The following is a 19,723-nucleotide window of genomic DNA, read 5'->3' as shown; positions in this document are numbered from 1 at the left end:
AAGAACAACAATTTTTCTTCCTCCTCCTTGTAACAGCCTTTTCATACCTGAAAACTGTTATCGTGTCCCCTCTCAGTCGTCTCTTTTCCAGACTAAACAAATCCAATTTTTTCAATCTTCCCTCATAGATCATGTTTTCTAGACCTTTACTCATTTTTGTTGCTCTTCTCCGGACTCTCTCCAGTTTCTCTACATCCTTTCTGAAATGTGGCGCCCACAACTGGACACAATACTCCAATTGAGGCCTAATCAGAGCAGAGTAGAGCAGAAGAATTACTTCTTGTGTCTTGCTTACAACACTCCTGCTAATACATCCCAGAATGATGTTTGCATTTTTTGCAACAGCATTACACTGTTGACTCATATTTAGCTTGTGGTCCGCTATGATCCCCAGATCCCTTTCCGCAGTACTCCTTCCTAGGCAGTCATTTCCCATTTTGTACGTGTGCAACTGATTGTTCCTTCCTAAATGGAGTACTTTGTATTTGTCCTTATTGAATTTCATCCTATTTACTTCAGATCATTTCTCCAGTTTGTCCAGATCATTTTGAATTTTAATCCTATCCTCCAAAGCACTTGCAACCCCTCCCAGCTTGGTATTGTCCGCAAACTTTACAAGTGTACTATGTATGCCATTATCTAAATCATTGATGAAGGTATTGAACAGAACCGGACCCAGAACTGATCCCTGCGGGACCCCACTCCTTATGCCCTTCCAGCATGACTGTGAATCACTGATAACTAGTCTCTGGGAATGATTTTCCAACCAGTTTTGCACCCACCTTATAGTAGCTCCACCTAAGTTGTATTTTCCTAGTTTGTTTATGAGAAGGTCATGCGAGACAGTATCAAAAGCTTTACTAAAGTAAAGATATACCACGTCTGCTGCTTCCCCCTGTCAAAGAAAGCTCTCAGGTTGGTTTGACATGATTTATTTTTGACAAATCCATGCGGACTGTTACTTATCACCTTATGTAAAATGGGAGGAAGTTTAGGTATCAAGATTCCAGGTTTCCAGTAAACACTTAAAGGATAATGTAAGAAAGAACTGCAGAGAAGAGGATACTGAGTGTGGTCGGAGTAAATACATTCATTTATGTCATCTATAATATGATAATGCCTTTACAAGGAGAAGTATTCTGTTTAGATGTATTGTTTATGCAGTTAGAAATGGAAAGATCCTATCATATAGTCCATTGCCTTTAAAGGGAAGTTGTAGGACTAGGGAAGGGATTGTTCTTCCTGTATAGCACTAAGGACATCTGGGACAATGCATGAAGTTTAGGGTTCCATGACATATAAAAATTGTTAAAGATAAAATTGATAGAAAATTGGACCTAGTTTAAGAGCTGAATTTATGCATCATTTACAGGAATTTATGCATCATGACTAAGGGGTGACATAATCACTGTCAGTAAATACCTGCCAAAAATTAACACAAAGTGGATCGGGCGGGACCTAATGTGCATAAATGAGCAGGGGGGAAAGTTTTAAAATGTATGATGATGTTTTTAGTAATACGTACATTGACTTTTAAACATCTGAAGTCCCCGGAGCTGCTACTGAGAATGGGGGCTACATTCTCTGTTATGTTTTAAAAGGGAGAACTTGTAGCTGTTTAGCCATAAAAAGTTTTATAACCATGAGGTCAGTTTGACAATTGAGTGACATCAAGTATGTCTATTTGGCAGGTTAAACTGCAGATAACACTGATGGAGATTCTGTGGAGACCTCAGTTCCCTCCTATAGTTATAGAGGGGGATAAGCCTGTGGCAATTGCCAGACTTGATCCCGTCCTCGAGAATGGCCAGTACCTGAAATCCCACAGTAGGCAGCTATGGTGTAGTCTGCCATCATGAAATGCTCATCCTAATCCCCAGTAGAGTTGATTTAAACCTTGAAGCAGGAGGGTTTATATCCCTTCCAAAATTTGTTAGCATTAACTATTATAACAACGAAATCCTTGTTATCTGTGTAAATGTTCAATCCTTCTTTGAATATTGCTAAATTCTAGGCCTTAATGACATGCTGTGGCAATGAGTTCCAATCTTATTATGCAGTATGTGTAAAAATATTTCCTTTGATCAGTTTTGACTTTCCCACCTTTCAAATTTCATTGAATGTCCCTTGTCCTTGCATTATGACACAGGGCAAACAGAAGTTCTCTATTTCAGTCTATAGACTGTCTTTAGCCCATCTATTATTTTATCTATTTTTATAATGTTCCTGCTTATTTCTCTTCTTTCTAAAGCAAGCAATCTCAGTCTTTTCAGTCTCTCTTCATATGTGAATTTTTCCAAGCACTTAATTTTTCTTGCCACTCTTCTGTGAACCTGCTCGAATTCTGCAATATCCTTTTTGGGATGAAATGACCCATATTGCACACACTATTTCAAATGAGGGGGAACCATTATGGGATGGAGAACACTGCATTCTGGGAAGTTGACCCCATACTCCCAGTCACCCCTGCATGACTTGTTTTTGTCCCGTCAGCATTTGCAAAAACTTCCCAAAACAGCCTGCTCTGGATGGTGGCTATTTGCACAGTATGATACTCACCCCGGTGCACTGTTCTTGGTGAGGACGCGCACCAACGACACAAGGAGCAAAGTAGGCACAAGCACAAAAGCTATGCAATACCTCCTGTGGCTCTATGCTGACATAAGTTAGGTCAGCAAAATTGTGTAGTGTTGGCATGGCCATAGTCAGAGAGAGTCCTTGGTCAGAGCTTAGGGCGTATCTACATTTAAAATGCTACAGCGGCACAGCTGCTTTGCTGCAGGTTTGCCGCTGTAGTACTTCAGTGTAGACACTACTTATGCTGATGGGAGGGCTTCTCCCATCAGTGTACGTCAGTGGTTCTCAGCAAGGGGCCCGTGTACCCCTGGGGGTACGCAGACGTCTTCCAGGGGGTACATCAGCTCATCTAGCTATTTGCCTAATTTTACAACACGCCACATAAAAAGTACTAGTGAAGTCAGTACAAACGAAAATTTCATACAGACAATGACATGTTTATACTGCTCTATATACTATACACTGAAATGTAAGTACAATATTTATATTCCAGTGGATTTATTTTATAATTATATGGTAAAAATTAGAAAGGAAGCAATTTTTCAGTAATAGTGTGCTGTGACACTTTTGTATTTTTATGTCTGATTTTGTAAGCAAGTAGTTTTTAAGTGAGGTGAAACTTGAGGGTACGCAAGAGAAATCAGACTCCTGAAAGGGGTGCAGTAGTCTGGAAAGGCTGAGAGTCACTGATGTAGGTAATCCACCTCCACCTCCCCAAGAGGCGGTAACTAGGTCTACACCAAGAATTAGATTGGTACAGCTGTGTTTCTCAGGGGTGGGAACAAGCCAATGTAAGTTCTTAGGGTATACCAGGGTTAGAGTCTCAGGCCTTGTCTCTACACTCAAGTTTTGCAGTTTAATTATGCTGGCATAGTTAAACCCCGCTATTGCAGATGCAATTATATGAGTATTAAAGTACTTATATTGGAAGAGCTTATTCTGGTTTGAAACATAAATGCATTATGAGTGTAGATGCACTGCTGTGGATTAGTTTGCATTGAGTTAGGCTCTGTCAATTGAAGTTGATAATACAGACATACCTCATAATGCAGGATATTAGGTGGTGCCCTCTGAACTATGGTAAAGGAACTCTAGAAGTTGCATCAAGAAAGTTAGCGCCATCCAAGCAATGCAGAAAATTAGCACCTGCCTAGGACAGCTTCAATACAATACAGAGAGAGGTGGACCCAAATTTAGAGGCCTCATGCCTCCAGGAGAGGCACCTTGTACTCACTGCCTGACCTCTGTGAGGGACAACTACTTGAAGCTTCTGGAGCTACCCTTTCTCTCATGATGCTTCTTGCTCCCTTTTCAAAGCACACAGATGAGATTGCACCATGTCTTTGTTTTTTGTGACAGCAGAAGGTTTATTTGTTAAATGTTAACGTGTGAAAAAAGTATAAGGTAAAAGCCTAGGTGTGCTGTTTTGCCCTCCTTAGAAAGAAGCAATCCCCTCCCAAAGAAGATGTCAGTTTAAAAGTCTACATTGGGTTTTGTGTTTAAATCAGCATTCCTGACTTTCCTTATTAAGTCACTTATATCAAACCTCATATTATTTTGTCCCTAAGTCACCCTGTGTATTCACTGAGGACGGCTGCTTTATAAGAGGCTCCTCATCCCTTAATGAAAAATCATAAAGCTTCTAGAAATTTTTAAATGTTTATGCAATTAATGCCTTACACATTCTTTCTCAAGTACTGTATATAATAAAGTACACTCCAGCCAAGCCCCTTGAGAGAATTACAGACTGGGGTTTATGTGAGCTCAGTGTAAATTATTCTCTGCCTTAATTTACAGACGTCCACTTGGACACTTTTTCAGCAGAATCAAGTAAGTGTGAAAATGACTGTCTTTTATTAAGAGCAAAGATTTGGAAATGCGGTGTTATTAAATTACTGGAATCCAGTGCTGAGGAACCATTTATTCATTTTGCTACCTTGAATATGGACAAATTAAGAATATGAATGAAAGGCTCTCTGAGAGCCAAAAGAAACATTTTAGACAGTTGTTTGGAATAGAGAGGTGTTTTAAAATAGTGGGCATTAGAAAGGGGGATATACCTGCAGGTCCTATTTAGTAATTTTTTTATCATCAAATGTGGCAAGATTTCTGAAGGCTCACACAAACAGACATATCTTTATCTTCTTGGGGAATGAGATCCATTCTAGGTTCTGCTTGCTCTGACTTCTTCATTGCACTCAGGATTGCATAAAAAGAAATCTTTTACTATTAGGTTCCCCACAGCACTGCTCCCTAGGCCACATTGTGCATTGAGGTAGCACTATTAGGGGAGTTGGGGCCAGAGCAGAGAAGGAGCTTTTCAAGCATAGAGACACTGGGCACCCCCATCTCCCTGTCATCTCCCCTGTCACAGGCTACTTAATACAGCCTCCTTCCCTAACAGCCCTACTCCTGCCCAGGCCTACACACATGCCTATGTTCCCCTCCCTTCCCTGTCTGCACAGCCCCATTCTTTCTCCCTGCCCCACTTTCCACTGCTCGGAAGATGCAAAACTATTGTAAATCCAGTTTAACTGACTGATATACTGTATGAATCTGCCCAGTGAATTTGTCCCTAAAAGTTAAAATAGAAAATTGATTTCAGGTTGATACTACAACTCTTCAGAATATTAGCACTTGCACATGGTAGCATTCCCTTTGAGTTCCTTGTTTGGAGTTCATACATGACATCTTTAGTCATTTGAAAAAAAAGCCAGACATTTCCAGACAAACCCTTCATTAAAATGGGGTTAAGGTTAGAAGTATACATAAGTAATCTAAGGGTAAAAACATTATGGAGATGTGGTAACTATCCCAAAACAAAGCCTTACAGAGCCAGAAATGTCAGAGTTAAGGTTGCACTTAAAAGAAATCCAAGCATAAGTGAGCTGTAGCTCACGAAAGCTTATGCTCAAATAAATTGGTTAGTCTGTAAGGTGCCAAAAGTCCTCCTTTTCTTTTTGCGAATACAGACTAACACGGCTGCTACTCTGAAACCAAGCATGTTAAGGTATGGGAATGCACAGTTAAGATACCCGAAATCCTTATCTCTGTCCTGTAGTCACACCAGGAGGGAAGGAATTTTTTTTTTTTAAACCAACCTAATATGTCTTTAAAAATCTGGCTAATCTAATCTGAAACCTCAAACACTAAAATGCATGATTGTAATTGCATGGGTGTTGAATGGGGTCAATGGAGGAAAGAGTTAAGGTTGTTTGGGTGTCCTAAGTGCACATTTCGAAATCTAACATGTTGAATTTCTTTTAACTTTAACCTTTAATTTTAATGTCCTGGCTCTGTAATACTTGTGTTTGGAATAATTACACCATCCCTGTAATGTTTTATGCTCTTAAATTACTGATGTGGTACTATGTAGTGTAGTTGTAGTCATGTCAGTCCCAGGATATTAGAGAGACAAGGTGGCTGAGATAATATGTTTTATTGGACTAACTTCTGTTGGTGGGAGCGACAAGCATTCCAGACACAGCTCTTCTGCATGTCTGGGAAAGGTCCTCCTAGCATCACAGCTAAATGCAATGTGGAACAGATCGTAGTTAGTGGCCGTTAACACCTCTGCAGTCATAGGACAAAGAGAGGTTTCAGAGTAACAGCTGTGTTAGTCTGTATTCGCAAAAAGAAAAGGAGTACTTGTGGCACCTTAGAGACTAACCAATTTATTTGAGCATAAGCTTTCGTGAGCTACAGCTCACTTCATTGGATGCACGAAAGCTTATGCTCAAATAAATTGGTTAGTCTCTAAGGTGCCACAAGTACTCCTTTTCTTTTTAGGACAAAGAGAGGGGTTAGTGGGTTCCAGATCGTTGTAATAAATCACAAATCCAGTGTCTCTGTTCAGTCCATGATTGTTAGTGTCTAGCAGAATGATGAATTTAAGCTTCCAGGCTCATCTTTTGCACATGTTGTGCCGGTTTACTTTGAGAATGAGGACTGATAGATCAGTGATTGCTTTGTGAAAAGTGTTTGCCCACAGGTGATAGGGTGTTTTTGTCTTTTATCATTTTCCTGTGTGAGTTCATTTGAGAGCATTGTGATTTTCTGGTTTTACCCACGTAGTTGTTATTGGGGCATCTAGTGCACTGCATAAGGTACACCTCATGTGCTAGGCAGGCATAGGACCCATGGATCTTGAAAGGTGTTTTGTGGGTGATGTTGATCATTTTAGCAGTGGAGATACGTCTGCAGGTTTTGCATCTATTCTGGCAGGGTCTAGTGTCGCTTTGAGTTGGTGTGTACTGCTTTATGGGGAGTTTGCTTCTGATGATGAGCTTGGAGAGGTTGGCGGGGAGGGGTTGTTTGAAGGTCAGAAATGGGAGTTCAGGAAATATTTCTTTCAGGACGGGGTCCCCATCAAGTATGGGTTGTTGTTGTTTGATGATACCCCGTATGGTTTCCTGTGTGGGGTAGCAGGTGACAACTAGGGGTGTGTGGTCAGAGGGGATATTATTTCTGTATTGAAGCAGGCCCTCTTACAATATTTGGGTGGCCCATTCCATGATGAGATCTACTTCTCTGGTGGAGTGTCCTTGTTTGGTGAAGGCAGTTTTAAGTGTGTTAAGGTGTAGATCTTGGACTTTCTCCTCATAGCATATTCTGTGGTATCTGAGAGCCTGGCTGTAGACATAACAGATTTCTTAGTGTGTTTGGAGTGGTTACTGGATCTGTGAAGGTAGGTGTGGTGAGCCGTGGGTTTCTTGTATATGGTTGTCTGTAGGGTTCCATTGCTGAAGCTGAATGTGGTGTCCAGGAAGCTGATGCTAGTGTGGGAGTGTTCCACAGAGAGTTTAATGGATGGGGTGGTGACTGTTTTAAACTGTGGTGGAAATCCATGAGGGAGTTTAAGCTGTTGGTCCAGAGGATGAAAATATTATCAGTGTATCTCAGGTATATCATTGGTTTTGTGGTGCATTTGTCTTGAAATTCTTCTTCAAGGTGGCCCATGAAGAGGTTGGCATATTGGGGAGCAGTCCTAGTATCCCTGGCTGCTCCCATGGTTTGGATAAAGTGTTGTTGAATGGAAAGTTGCTGTTGGTGAAGCTGAAATGGATGAATTTGGCAATGTGTGTTGGTGTGGATATCTGAGTGTTCTTCATTGTCTTGTAAATATTTGAGGCAGGCAGGTATGCTGTCATTCTGAGAGGTGTTGTTGTATAGGGAAGTGACATCCCTGATGATGAGGACAGTGTTCTGAGGGAGCAAGTTAATACTGTGGAGTTTGTGGAGGAAGTCAATTATGACGTGGAGGAAGCTGGCCCTTTGTGATGTGGTACTGTCAGCCTTAACTCCATTTTAGCATTGTTTTTTGTCTGGAAGTTGCTGGAGAGCACATATCAGCATGTATAAGGAAGAACTATAGTTGTACTACTTTTATAGATTCTTTCATTCACAGATCTCAAGTGCTTTACAAATGTTACTGGACATCTCAACACTCCTGTGAAATGAGAGTTTTGTGATGTGCATTTTACAGATGCAGAAAAACGCAGGTGCAGAGCGGCCAAGTGATGGGGAAAAGTGAAGGTGCAGAGAGGCAAAGTGATGTACCTAAAGTCATATAGTGAGTTGGGGAGAGTTAGGGAGTGAAATCTGATTCCATTCCTCTTTTCTTGCCACTAGCATTGTGTGGTCATGCTAATGTGAAATACATTTCCCTTTTCTTACGTTTTACGTTTTGGGGATTTTTTTTTTTTTGTTCTGGTTAATTCCAGATGCTTGCAGAACAGGATATTTTATTGCCCACAACAATTTTACTTTCTGTTCATTTCTCCCAGGTAAACGCAAAGCATTGAAGTTGAATTTTGCAAATCCACCTTTCAAATCCACAGCAAGATTTACTCTCAATACGTCTGGAGTTCCTTTCCAAAATCCTCACATGTGAGTATAAAATCAAGGCTCCACTGATGAAACAATTCTGAAATTATTCTTCTAACATGTAATGTTAATTTAAAGGTAGTTTCATTGCTTCAGTTATATTATAGACTGTTCAAAGAAATGCTAGTTTGAATCAGTGTAAAAGGGTTTGTTTTAATGATTTTTAATAAATTTGAAAAAGGATAAGCTAGGACTCTTCCTGTCTTAAATTGGGGCTACTGCCTTTCAGGATTGGACAGAGAGCTGTCACTTAAATTATAGCTGATACACACGCAGATTGTGCCTATACCTAATTTCCAGTTCTGTTCACTGTCATTTTCCTGTCTCTCTATTTAGTGCTTATTGCTTTTCATTAAAGACAAGTTCTTGTTCCTATGTTTACTTGTGAAAGACATATAAATGTGATACACCATGTAGCGCTAAAATGAAAAGTAGTAGACTGAAGAATGTAATTTTACCAAAATCCATATCTTGGGGAATTACTTAGTGACTAGATCTCACTGAATTTCCAAGCAAGATAGTCAGGGATAGCTTTATGTAAAAGTTGAATGTAAGTGGAGAACAGAACTGCTTCTGACATTAGACATGATAAAATGTCACAGAAAATATTAGCTTTGTATCCTCAGATCCACCAATCTGGATTGATGGGTGACCCACCCACAACCTGTAAGTGTGGCAGAGCTCAGCTAGTGTGCAAAGATGTCCCTAATTTTTCCTCTTCAGGTTTCTTTACCAGATATCAAGAGTTTTGCCAAAGGCGAGTCTCAGAGATTGTCCCTGAAGTTTCCCCAGCTGTCTGTGGTGCTCCTGGACTCTTTGGTGGTGTTTTTGTTTTTAATATGCTTCTGCTTTGCATGTTGCTGCACCCTCCCTTTAGCTCAGTGCCTTCTACTTCCCCAGAATATATTCCCTGAAATTTGTTCCTGTCTCTGGTAGCTCCCTCTGTTTTGGAGCTTTTTGAGCAAGTTTCAGCTGAGTTAGGAAAATATTTCTGATACCCAAGTAGCCAGTGCTGGTAGGTGAAAAATATAGAAACTTCCTGTGAGCACTTCAGCAGATCTCAGGGACATCATCCTCCCAGAACCAGGATAGAGGTTTCCAGCTCTCTTTTCCTTAAAATGCCCTACACTTAGGGGCCATTCTCTCTCTCCCCTTTTAAGCACAAACAGATTGTGTCATTGGCTGGAGGATTCCAGAATTTTCCAGTTAGTCAGTCTCTTTATATCTGATGATTTTTCACAGGAGGTTACCTTGGAGCCTTTCCTTTTTTCAGGCCTCTCTCTCCACCCTGCTTCATAAAGTATTCAGTCTCCCCTAGTGGGTCATCTCTAGTGACTTGCCTTCACAGTGTACCTATTTCCAGTGGTCTCTGTCTTGGAGTCTATCTGGGAAATAGTGGTTCCTGTCAAGCATGGAAGAATCTTCTGCCTGAAGCCGTGACATCTTAAGTTCCATATTTATGCAAGTGACTCCGGTCACATTGCTCTTTAGTAAGTACTACTCTGGTGATGTGGGCATTGCAGTTGTGAAGGGGGCTGGAGACCAGGATGTTCGCTAGGATAATTGGTTCTCTGGAGCACAGTGAATTTGGGCTTGTTCTGGGTTAGATACAGTGTTAAACTAACAGAAGGTAAAGATGGTACGATGTGTGTCTGCTAAGATGGTGTCTGCTTTTTCTGTTTGAAGGGTGGATTAGCTCATTTTTATAGACTCAGAGAGGTGTGTGACCTGCCTTATCACGAATTGTGTTTCAGGATTGTTTCTTGCTGTGGGTGGCCTGGACAAGCTGAGAGAACATCTTTTTTTATCCTTGTGCTCTTTATGGTTGTCCTTTCTGGGTTCTGTTTTTCAAAGACAACACTCTTGTCTTTTGCTTGTACTCCTTGCCCAGTTCCAGAGGTCCGTGCTCCTCTAGACACTGATGGGGGCTCCAGCATGTGACTGCAAATGCGCTTTTCCCTCTGTGGAGAGGCCTCTCCAGTCCCTGAGATGGGTTGGAACTGTTTTTCTCTCTTTTGATGAGAAAGATTGCTGGATGATTGATTTGGATTGGATATTTCAGACCATCTGGCTCCCATTTTTCAAGGGCCATTCTGACTGAGGTTGTTTTCTATTTATTATGTTGCTGCTTCTTCTACAAGCCTTGTGGATTGAGTGGTGTTGGGCTTTTTGGTTTCATGTGTCAGTGCTGGCTCAGCACAGTAATGCTGACCTCCCCGTCTTGATGGGTTTTGCTGTATGCATCCCGTTGGTCCAGATGGGTGGATCTGAAGATACAGAGAGGTTAATTTCTCACATGAAATTTAGGTTTCTGTGACTTGGATCCACCAATCCGGAGGCTGTCCCATTGTATCTGCCTCCAAAAGGGCAGAATTTGGTATTGTCAAATTATTCTTTTACCTTTTTCTTCTCTGAGCTCTGGAAATAACTTATGGGAAGCTGAGAGGAAGCGGTTAGTAGTGACCAACAGGTGCCACAAAATGTAATTGCCTATTAGTTGTGTTCTGCTTGATTGACAGGTTGTGATCGGGGAACTGATCAGGCTGGATTGGTGGATTTTCAGGTAAGAAATTGTGGTTTCTTATTATGCAAATGGAGAGATGGGTAATGAATGGGGTTTTCTGTTCTGTTGAGGCCTTTGACAGGAAGGAGGAAGTGTCCGTATAAATTCTGCTACTGAAACAAAGATGCCACTACAGACGAGGTGACCAAAGTATATTCCACAGGCCAAATGTGTCCTTCAGAATTTCACAGTGTAGCCTGAAGTCACCTTATATTTCATGCAGAGGAGAACCATCCAAAGACCACAGTTCTCAACAAGCAGTGCTCTCCATATTGAGCCAAATGATCTGACAGAGCTGCCTGTTGGCTTTTAAAGTCTTTGTGGGCCATAGCTCTACTAAATATGAGGATGGCTGCAACCCAGCCCACCTAGGTGTGGCCCTCCTACTCCTGCCAGTGGGCAGAGATTAGCCCCCCTCCCCCACACTCTCCATCTGTGAGCTCTTCTTGTCATCTTACTTGTTGAAAAAAATGGAGACCAGTGTGAAAAAATAGAATCCGAGATAACCTCGAGTTAGGAGCAGAGTTTTAGCTTCTGTGATTCTGAGGCAGAGCAGTAGCCATGTGCGTTGGCTAAATGATGCCAGAGGGAGGGGAAAGATCAGCACTAAACCAGCTGGAAGTGCTTCAAGTAGAGATTTGAGGTACACGGGGAAGCTTCCATAGTGACAGCTGTGTTGTGCCTGGCTCAGTTCACTGTGATTAGCCAATCATTTCCTTTAATAGTAAATAAACATCTCAGTTTTTTGAAAGTAAGTTTTTTTGGGGCAGTTTTAGTATGTGACCTGGGGTAAAATTTTCAAAAGTGACCTTACGTCAGATTTTTAGAGGTATTTAGGTGCCTAACTACCTTTAAAAATATGGGCTGTAGGCATTTAGGAGCCTAACCCCAAGACTCTATGTGTGGTGATAGAGGAATCACACACACTCACCTCCCAGCCCATTGGAGCAGTCAGTCAGTGTATCTCTGCGGGAGTTATGCTCCATTACAAGGGACCGGAAAGTTGAAAGAAGAGGATGTTGATTAACTAAATACCCTGTGCACCTGCTCAGTGCAGAAAATGGAGGGTAACATCCATTTGTGTCAGTGGCAAAACTTTCATTGACTTCAGCGGGGCTATGATTTCACCCTCAACATTTTCTAAATTTGGGGTAAATCTGTTAAGATCTGGGCGGGAGTTAGACTCACCTTTAAATAAAAGCCTGACTCAGAGTGACTTGGACTGAGATTATAAACTGGGATGTATTTCAAAACAAAGCCTTAACCAGTCTGCAACTTGGCTCCCTGAACACCCACTCCTACATGATCCCAGAAGGCAACACCACCTTAATGTAGTCACCAGAGGGAGGGGAGAAGTCTTCACCTCTGAACCTTACTTGGTCTGACAGAACCTGGATTTTAACTTGAGGGCAGAGGGTGCAGCGCATCTGAAATATCAGGCTCCTATTGAGTAGCTGGATGCAACTGGAGGTTACTTTTTGAAGTATCTTTGTGTTTGTTGGGTTAATCTCCCGTGGACAATTCATACTGTGGATTTTGTTTTTAAAAACTTTCTTCCTCTGAATAAAGGGCCCGTGGCTGTGAGGCTTGGGTACTTCTGAGAAATCAAGTTAATTGCCCTTGTTCTGGATGACATTGGTGTGGCTTCTTTATGGGAAGGTCCAGACTGGAGGATGTCAATGTGAAGCATCTAATACAGTAGTCTCTAACCTTTTTACGCAGAAGATCACTTTTTGAATTTAAGTTCAACCCAGGATCTGCCCTGCCCCTTCCCCAAAGCTCTGCCTCCTCCCTCTATTGCTCGCTCTCCCCCACCCTTACTCATTTTCACTGGGCTGGGGCAGGGGGTTGGGGTTCGGGAGGGGGTGTGGGCTCTGGGCTGGGGATGAGGGGTTCGGAGTGTGGGAGGGGGCTCCGGGCTGAGCCTGGGGCAGGAGGTTGGGGTGCAGGAGGGGGTGAGGGGTGCAAGCCCTGGGAAGGAGTTTGGGTGCAGGAGGGAGCTCTGGGCTGGGGCAGAGTGTTGGGGTGCAGAAGGGGGTGATGGATGCAAGCTCTGTGAGGGAGTTTGGGTGCAGGAGGGGGCTCCGGGCTGGGCAGAGTGTTGGGGTGCAGGAGGAGTTGCGGTGTGCAGGCTCTGGGAGGGAGTTTGTGTACAGAGGGAGCTCTGGGCTGGGGCAGAATGTTTGGGTGCAGAAGGGGGTGAGGGGAGCAAGCTCTGTGAGGGAGTTTTGGTGCAGGAGGGGGCTCTGGGCTGGGGCAGAGTGTTGGGGTGAAGGATGGGGTTTGGGGTGCTGGCTCTGGGAGGGGGCTCTGGGCTGGGGCAGGTGCTTGGGGTGCAGGAGGGGGTTCAGGGTGCAGGAAAGGGAATGGGGTGCTGGCTCTGGGAGGTGGCTCAGGGCTGGAGCAGGGGTTTGGGGTTGAGGAGGGGATTCAGGGTGCAGGAGGGGGTTCAGGGTGCTGGCTCCAGGAGGAGGCTCAGGGCTGGGGCAGGAGGTTGGGGTGCAGACTCTTGCCAGGCAGCACTTACCTTGGGTGGCTCCTGGTCAGTGACGCAGTGGGGCTAAGGTAGGCTCCCTGCCTGCCCCAGCCCCACGCTGCTCCCGGAAGGGGCCAATGCATCCCTGCAGCCCCTAGGTGGGGCCGGGTACATGTGGCTCCATGCACTGCCCCTCTCTGCAGGCACCCTCCCCGCAGTTACCAATGGCCACAGTTCCCCATTCCCAGCCAATTGGAGCTGCGGGGTCGGTGCTTGCAGGCAGGAGCAGCACGCGGAGACCCTTGCCCCCCTGGCCACAGGGGCGTGCTGGCTGTTTCTGGGAGCGGCATGGGGCTGGAACAGGCAGGGAGCCTGCCTTCATGGCAGCCCCGCTACACCGCCGGAATTTTAGCAACCGGAGATCACAATTGACTGGGAGAGTGTCTAGGATCAATGAGTCGATCGCGATGGACCGGTTTGTGACTGCTGTTCTAATGGAAGGGATTAGAGTGGAGGATTTTAGAGTGAAGATGGATTCTAGTTCTTACTACTGTACATGGCTACTGGATCATGAGTAGGGCTCCGTGTCTGTCACGCAGGTCGTGGAAGTCACAGATTCTGTGACTTTCCACAACCTCTGTGACTTCTGCAGCAGCCAGTGTAGCTGATACCAGGGCCACCTGCTTAGATGGCCCCGAGGCCAGCCATACTGGCCGCTGCTGGAGCGACATTGGGGCTAGTTGTGCTGGCTGCCGCTCAGGCAGCCCCAGGCAGCTGGCCCTGGGGACTGCCTGAGCAGCAGTTGGTGCGGCTGGCCCCAGGGGCAGCCGGTGCAGCCACTGTCTGCAGCCCCCAGCAGCGGTCCTGGGGCAGCCAGAACAGCTGCTGTCGGCAACCGGCAGTTGGTGCCGCTGGCCCTGGCCCTGATCCTCAGCAGCCTCCCCTCCCCCTGTGTTCTCCCCCCAGCAGTGCCCCCCCCCCACCCCCAGATTTAGTCAGAGGTATTTATAGTATAAGTCATGGACAGGTCACAGGCTGTGAATTTTTGTTTATTGCCCATGACCTGTCCATGACTTTTACTAAAAATACCCATGACTAAATTGTAGGCTTAATCATAAGCCTTACCACTTAATGAAGCCTAAAAAGAATGGACAGTTTGTTTAGCCCCAACTGTGGCCACGATTACTGTGTCTATTTAATGAGTTTAGTATGGATATTCTGGCATAGTATGATGCTTTTTTCCTGCATAGCTGTACAGTACTTAGCACTGTTATCATGATAATATAACGCAAAGGCAGAGAAATACCATAATATGTAATTGTTTTGATGAACTTTCAAAATACTGTATCTGTTCAAGTGATTTATGTTGATGAAAAACAAAATTCATAGTATTTACATTATTCAGGGTGCAAGGTCTGTGCAGTTTCTTATCATTTAATTATTGTGCCTCTTGGAAACAAAAATTCTTGTTTAAGAAAGACAGTATAATTCATCTAAATGCTATGTAGATAGCCAAGGCCCTGATTCAGGAATGCACTATACATATAAAATGATGGGGTCTAAATTAGCTGTTACCACTCAAGAAAGAGATCGTGGAGTCATTGTGGATAGTTCTCTGAAAACATCCACTCAATGTGCAGCGGCAGTCAAAAAAGCAAACAGAATGAGGTTCAGAAAAGGGCAACAAAAATGATTAGGGATATGGAACAGCTTCCATATGAGGAGAGATTAATAAGACTGGGACTTTTCAGCTTGGAAAAGAGACGGCTAAGGAGAGATATGATTGAGGTCTATAAAATCATGACTGGTGTAGAGAAAGTAGATAAGGAACTGTTGTTTACTACTTCTCATAACACAAGAACTAGGGGTCACCAAATGAAATTAATAGGCAGCAGGTTTACAACAAATAAAAGGAAGTATTTATTCACACAAAGCACAGTCAACCTGTGGAACTCCTCGCCAGAGGATGCTGTGAAGGCCAAGACTATAAGAGAGTTCAAAAACTAACTAGATAAATTCATGGAGAATAGGTCCATCAATGGCTATTAGCTAGGATGGGCAAGAATGGTGTCCCTAGCCTCTGTTTGCTAGAAGCTGGGAATGAGCGACCGGGGATGGATAACTTGATGATTACCTGTTCTGTTCATTCCCTCTGGGGCACCTGGCACTGGCCACTGTCGGACGACAGGATACTGAGCTAGATGGACCTTTGGTGTGACTCAGTAGGATCATTCTTATGTTCACTTAAACACTTGCATAAGTCTATGCCACTTAAGCATGTACTTAACTTTAAGCATGTGCTTATGTTCCACTGAAGTCAATAGGATTTAAGCACATCCTGAAGTGCTGTCTTGAATAGGGAGGCTGCCCTTGATGGGGGCCTGACAAAAAAGTAAAAGTGAGTATTAGGGATGAGGTGCTTTACTTAGGGATGAGGTGCGTGAGGTAATACACAATCCTTTCATAGTCACACTTTTTATTATGGTTGCATTTATAGTTTATAAAAGGTTAATCAATGATTACTAGACATATACATGTTCCAGACATTTGTAGTATGTGTTACAGATGGTTATAAACATTGGTGGAAGGTGTTAGAAATGGTTATTAGCCATGATTATAAGCAATTTATTGATCTGTTGCACTCTGTAACAATCTATAATAACAATCCAGTATTCACTCTTCCTAAACTATTTATAAATGGACCCTTAAGGTAAAGTGCGGCCCCTTTCACCTTCGGACTTCTGCATCTAAGTGGGATTTAGGTCACAAGTAAAATTAATGTAGTCAGTTCATCCAAGTTCTTGTTGGTTACAGGTACACATTACACAAGATCTACAGTAATGTATGACTAGCATTCCCTGCTGAAGACAGACACAAATAGAACTAATACAGGAAGGATTCTTTGACTGGTGCGGTGGTTTATGGAATGATTACACAGCATCTGTCTGCAGTACACCTGGCTTTCATTAGAATAGTTAGCACTGAATAGTTCATTGAACAAATTTAGTAGCATACTTTTGAATGCAGTGATTTAGGTTTTGGTACAAGCTTTCTGGGAAGGGTTATTATTCCTGCAGTGTACTGGTGTTCTCGTACCAGGTTCACACTGCACAGTTTATCCTTGTGTACTAGTAAGTGAGTAGATGTAAGGACTGTGCCTTTGTTACCTATTCTTCAGTGTGTTCTTTCTTGAGCACAGACTCAATGAGCACTTTGTGTGCTATCTGTGTAATCCGTCCGTTTCTGTGGCACCTCTGTCAATAGGATGTCTGAGTATGTACCATTACAAGCTAGTTTGGAAAGCTGTCAGGATTAAGTGACTTCTTGTAAAAGTCATGAGCCTGCCTTCTGAAGTACCTGTTGGACTGTCAATCTGTTTTACCTGCTGCTCATCATCATAGAATCTGAGCATCTGGTCTCTGATTTTTCCCTTGCACTGGTTCATCCTTATGTAGGCTTCTGGCAGTGCAGAGGGAGCTGAGAGGACTCACCAAGAGGCTGCCCAATGGAACAATAGGCTCGTGTTGTACAGTGAGCCTCCTCTACCGATGCAAGATTAGAGTCAGAGTTTAAGGCCAGAATCCTTCATGAGCTAATTCAGATCCCCTTACAAGTGGGACTCTGCATCTTCCTTCACTTTTGTTCAGTTTAAGGAGGTACCAAGGATGTTATTACTAAGGTGGAAAGGGCTATTGTGGCTAGGGCCAGAATCGAGTGAATCTAGTGCCCCAAAGCTCTTAGATAGCTTCTTGTGTATTCTTCGTGGCTTTTTATTAACTGGTTGTCAGCTGCTTTTTAGGTGAGATACTTATATCTGGGTGAATAAATCTTCATGTGTAAATTATTAGACAAATTTCATTCATCTCTTTCTATTTGAAATTGTCCAAGAACAAAAGTGAAATTTTCTTAAATTTCTTTGTTCAAAATTGTTTGCCAAAAATTGCCTGTGAATAATTCTGGGTCTGTTGCTTGTCTGTACAGGTCATACGATACCTTTCTGTTCTCTGATAGCGTGAGCAGAACTCACAGTAGTTTTTAGGTCAGTAGGATCTTTCTTTTCCATTCTTCGTCACTAAGATCTTTCCTGATAAGTTGTTGGATTGTGTCTGGGTATTTGCATCTCTTCAGAATGTGACAGACAGTTCAATTGTCCAAAGATCTCTGTGGCTGAAGATTGTGAAGAGCTGGTGTGGTTTGCAGAGCATCTTTGTTTAGTGTCTTTGGCCTGGTGAAGGGGACCTCCTCTTTGAAGAAGATATTGTTGAGATCATCTTTGGAGTCTGGATTGCAGGTGCTACCTGAAGCTGTTTCTAGCTGCTGTTTTCGTTTCTCCTACTGAGTTTTAGGATTCTCTCTAACATGGCAGTCTTATAGTGCAGAGATGCTGCACTAATGTTATTTGTAGGTAGGTAGGGATGGCGGGGGAGAGAGGTTGTTTGATAGCTTTGTATTTATTAAGTTATTCTGCACCTTGATTAACTTATTTTCCTATTCTCCAATTTGTTTTTACTGTAAGTCTCTGCACCCTCTGCTGAGCAGCTCTTTGGTATCTGCCACGCCTTAGTGAATTGCTGCAGAAATCCCTATGGCTCCAGCAGCAATAGTGATATGAGAGCACTGTTTTCTTCTTTTGCACTGGTTTTGGCATATAAGTATCACAAAGCACTATGCTGCCAGGACTTCTGGTCTTTCTTCTCTGATACCAGTAGGTTCTATCACTTGTGAGATGTTCAGCTGCAACTTCCGTTCACTCCACTGGGATTTGTGGATGATCGGCACTCCTGAAAACGTGGACATTTATATTCAACATATAGAATATGTGCCTAAATCTAACGTGATATGATATCTGGTACCTATCTGGCTCCCATCACCTTAGTGTCTGAGTACTTCATACTCTTTTTAATGTATTTATCCTCACAAACTCCTGTCAGATAGGGAAATGCTATTTATCTCATTTTACAGAAGGGACTAAGTGACCTCTAAGGACATAGAGGAAGTCTGTGGCAAAGAAAGGATTTGAAACTAAATCTCCAGAATTCTAGGCTCATGCCCTAACTACTGGCCTATAGAAGCCTGACTTTAATTACTTTGGTTTGGAAAAGTTGGCCACCTCTGCAGTAGTTAGGAGCCCACCCTGCATCACATTGGATAATTCAAGGGTGGACCTTTGAATTAGCAATTATTACCATAAAGAGTAATGCCTGCCCTTGGGCTGTGGAATGTCAGACTGATTGCCAGTTCTGTCCTAGGAATTGAGACCTCTGGCTTTTCTGCAAGGTGAAAGGGCATCAAGAACTGAGCAGTCAGTGAGTCATGGAGAATGATAATTTCCTTACTTGCTGTAAGAATCAAGGAGGTCCATCAGATGTGGAGCAAAGTCTATCTGTTGAATCTCATTACCTCTGTGTGATTCAGCTGCAGTGAATTACAAGTTAGGGCAATTAAGTATGTGGGAGACTGGAAAAGTAGAAGCTGGTTGTGTTCTTTATATTGCCTGGGATTGCTGTCAGACTGACAGGCCTGTAATTAACCAGGTCACCCCTTTTACCATTTTAAAATATTGGCATAATATATTTTCCCATTCCAATAGATTAATGACGGCCTTGGGTATGTCTAAGAGAGTTCTCATGAGGCATGCAGGTTGTTTAAATATTACTGCTTCCTTTGTGTAAAATAATGCTCTATATATGCAGTGTGTGTACAGAAATTGAGCATTTAAATACTACATTGATGGGGAAATCCTGGAATAGATTAGCTAGACAGAAGATTTCCAAAGGGAATTCAGTGTGAGTGTGTAGGCCAACAGCATAAATATGGTTGGAGTACATGGTGAGAAGAAAGAGGGCAGAGAGAGGTGAAATTGTTTCTGTGCATCCTCCCCTTCATCAGAACTACTTGAAATGGCCCACAGTTGGGCATGTGATGCTTTTAGAAGTCTCTCTAGAGGCAAATTTCCAAAAAAATACCCCTTTTAGTGCCTGCTTTCTCTCTGGGTGGCTTACTTTTTCCTCTTATCTAATAATATGGCTTTCAATATGACTTGTGCCTGAAAATGGGATTGAATGAGAGATATTCTATTGTCACAGTGTGTGTAATATAATGACAGAGATTATCTGAGAAATGCCTGTTCCTTCTATAAGCCCTCTTGGATGACAGGATGGTTAGGGAAACCTTGGCCTCGCACATAAGGACTTTGAAAGATAGAATGCTTGGTGCATCAT

General features: G+C 43.0%; 1 protein-coding gene across 14 annotated transcripts in view; it reads left to right on the top strand.

Annotated features, from left to right (window-relative positions):
* MAP2K4 (mitogen-activated protein kinase kinase 4) overlaps nucleotides 1-19,723 on the top strand; it is a 194,180-nt gene that overhangs the window by 89,580 nt on the left and 84,877 nt on the right. For 8 of the 14 annotated variants that reach the window (XM_048817305.2, XM_048817287.2, XM_048817297.2 and 5 more), the window contains one exon: nucleotides 8,364-8,466. In XM_048817305.2, the coding sequence (XP_048673262.1) occupies nucleotides 8,465-8,466 (2 nt within the window). In that variant the 5' untranslated portion in view covers nucleotides 8,364-8,464. Of the gene's footprint in view, nucleotides 1-4,374; nucleotides 4,408-8,363; nucleotides 8,467-19,723 lie in introns of all 14 variants that reach the window. The other 6 variants (XM_048817290.2, XM_048817286.2, XM_048817288.2 and 3 more) reach the window with 1 other exon arrangement.

Source organism: Caretta caretta, chromosome 14 (genome assembly GCF_965140235.1).
Source record: "Caretta caretta isolate rCarCar2 chromosome 14, rCarCar1.hap1, whole genome shotgun sequence".
Classification (NCBI taxonomy): Eukaryota; Metazoa; Chordata; order Testudines; family Cheloniidae; genus Caretta; species Caretta caretta.
The sequence above is the reverse complement of the archived record's forward strand: the minus strand, read 5'-3'. Positions and strand labels throughout refer to the sequence as shown.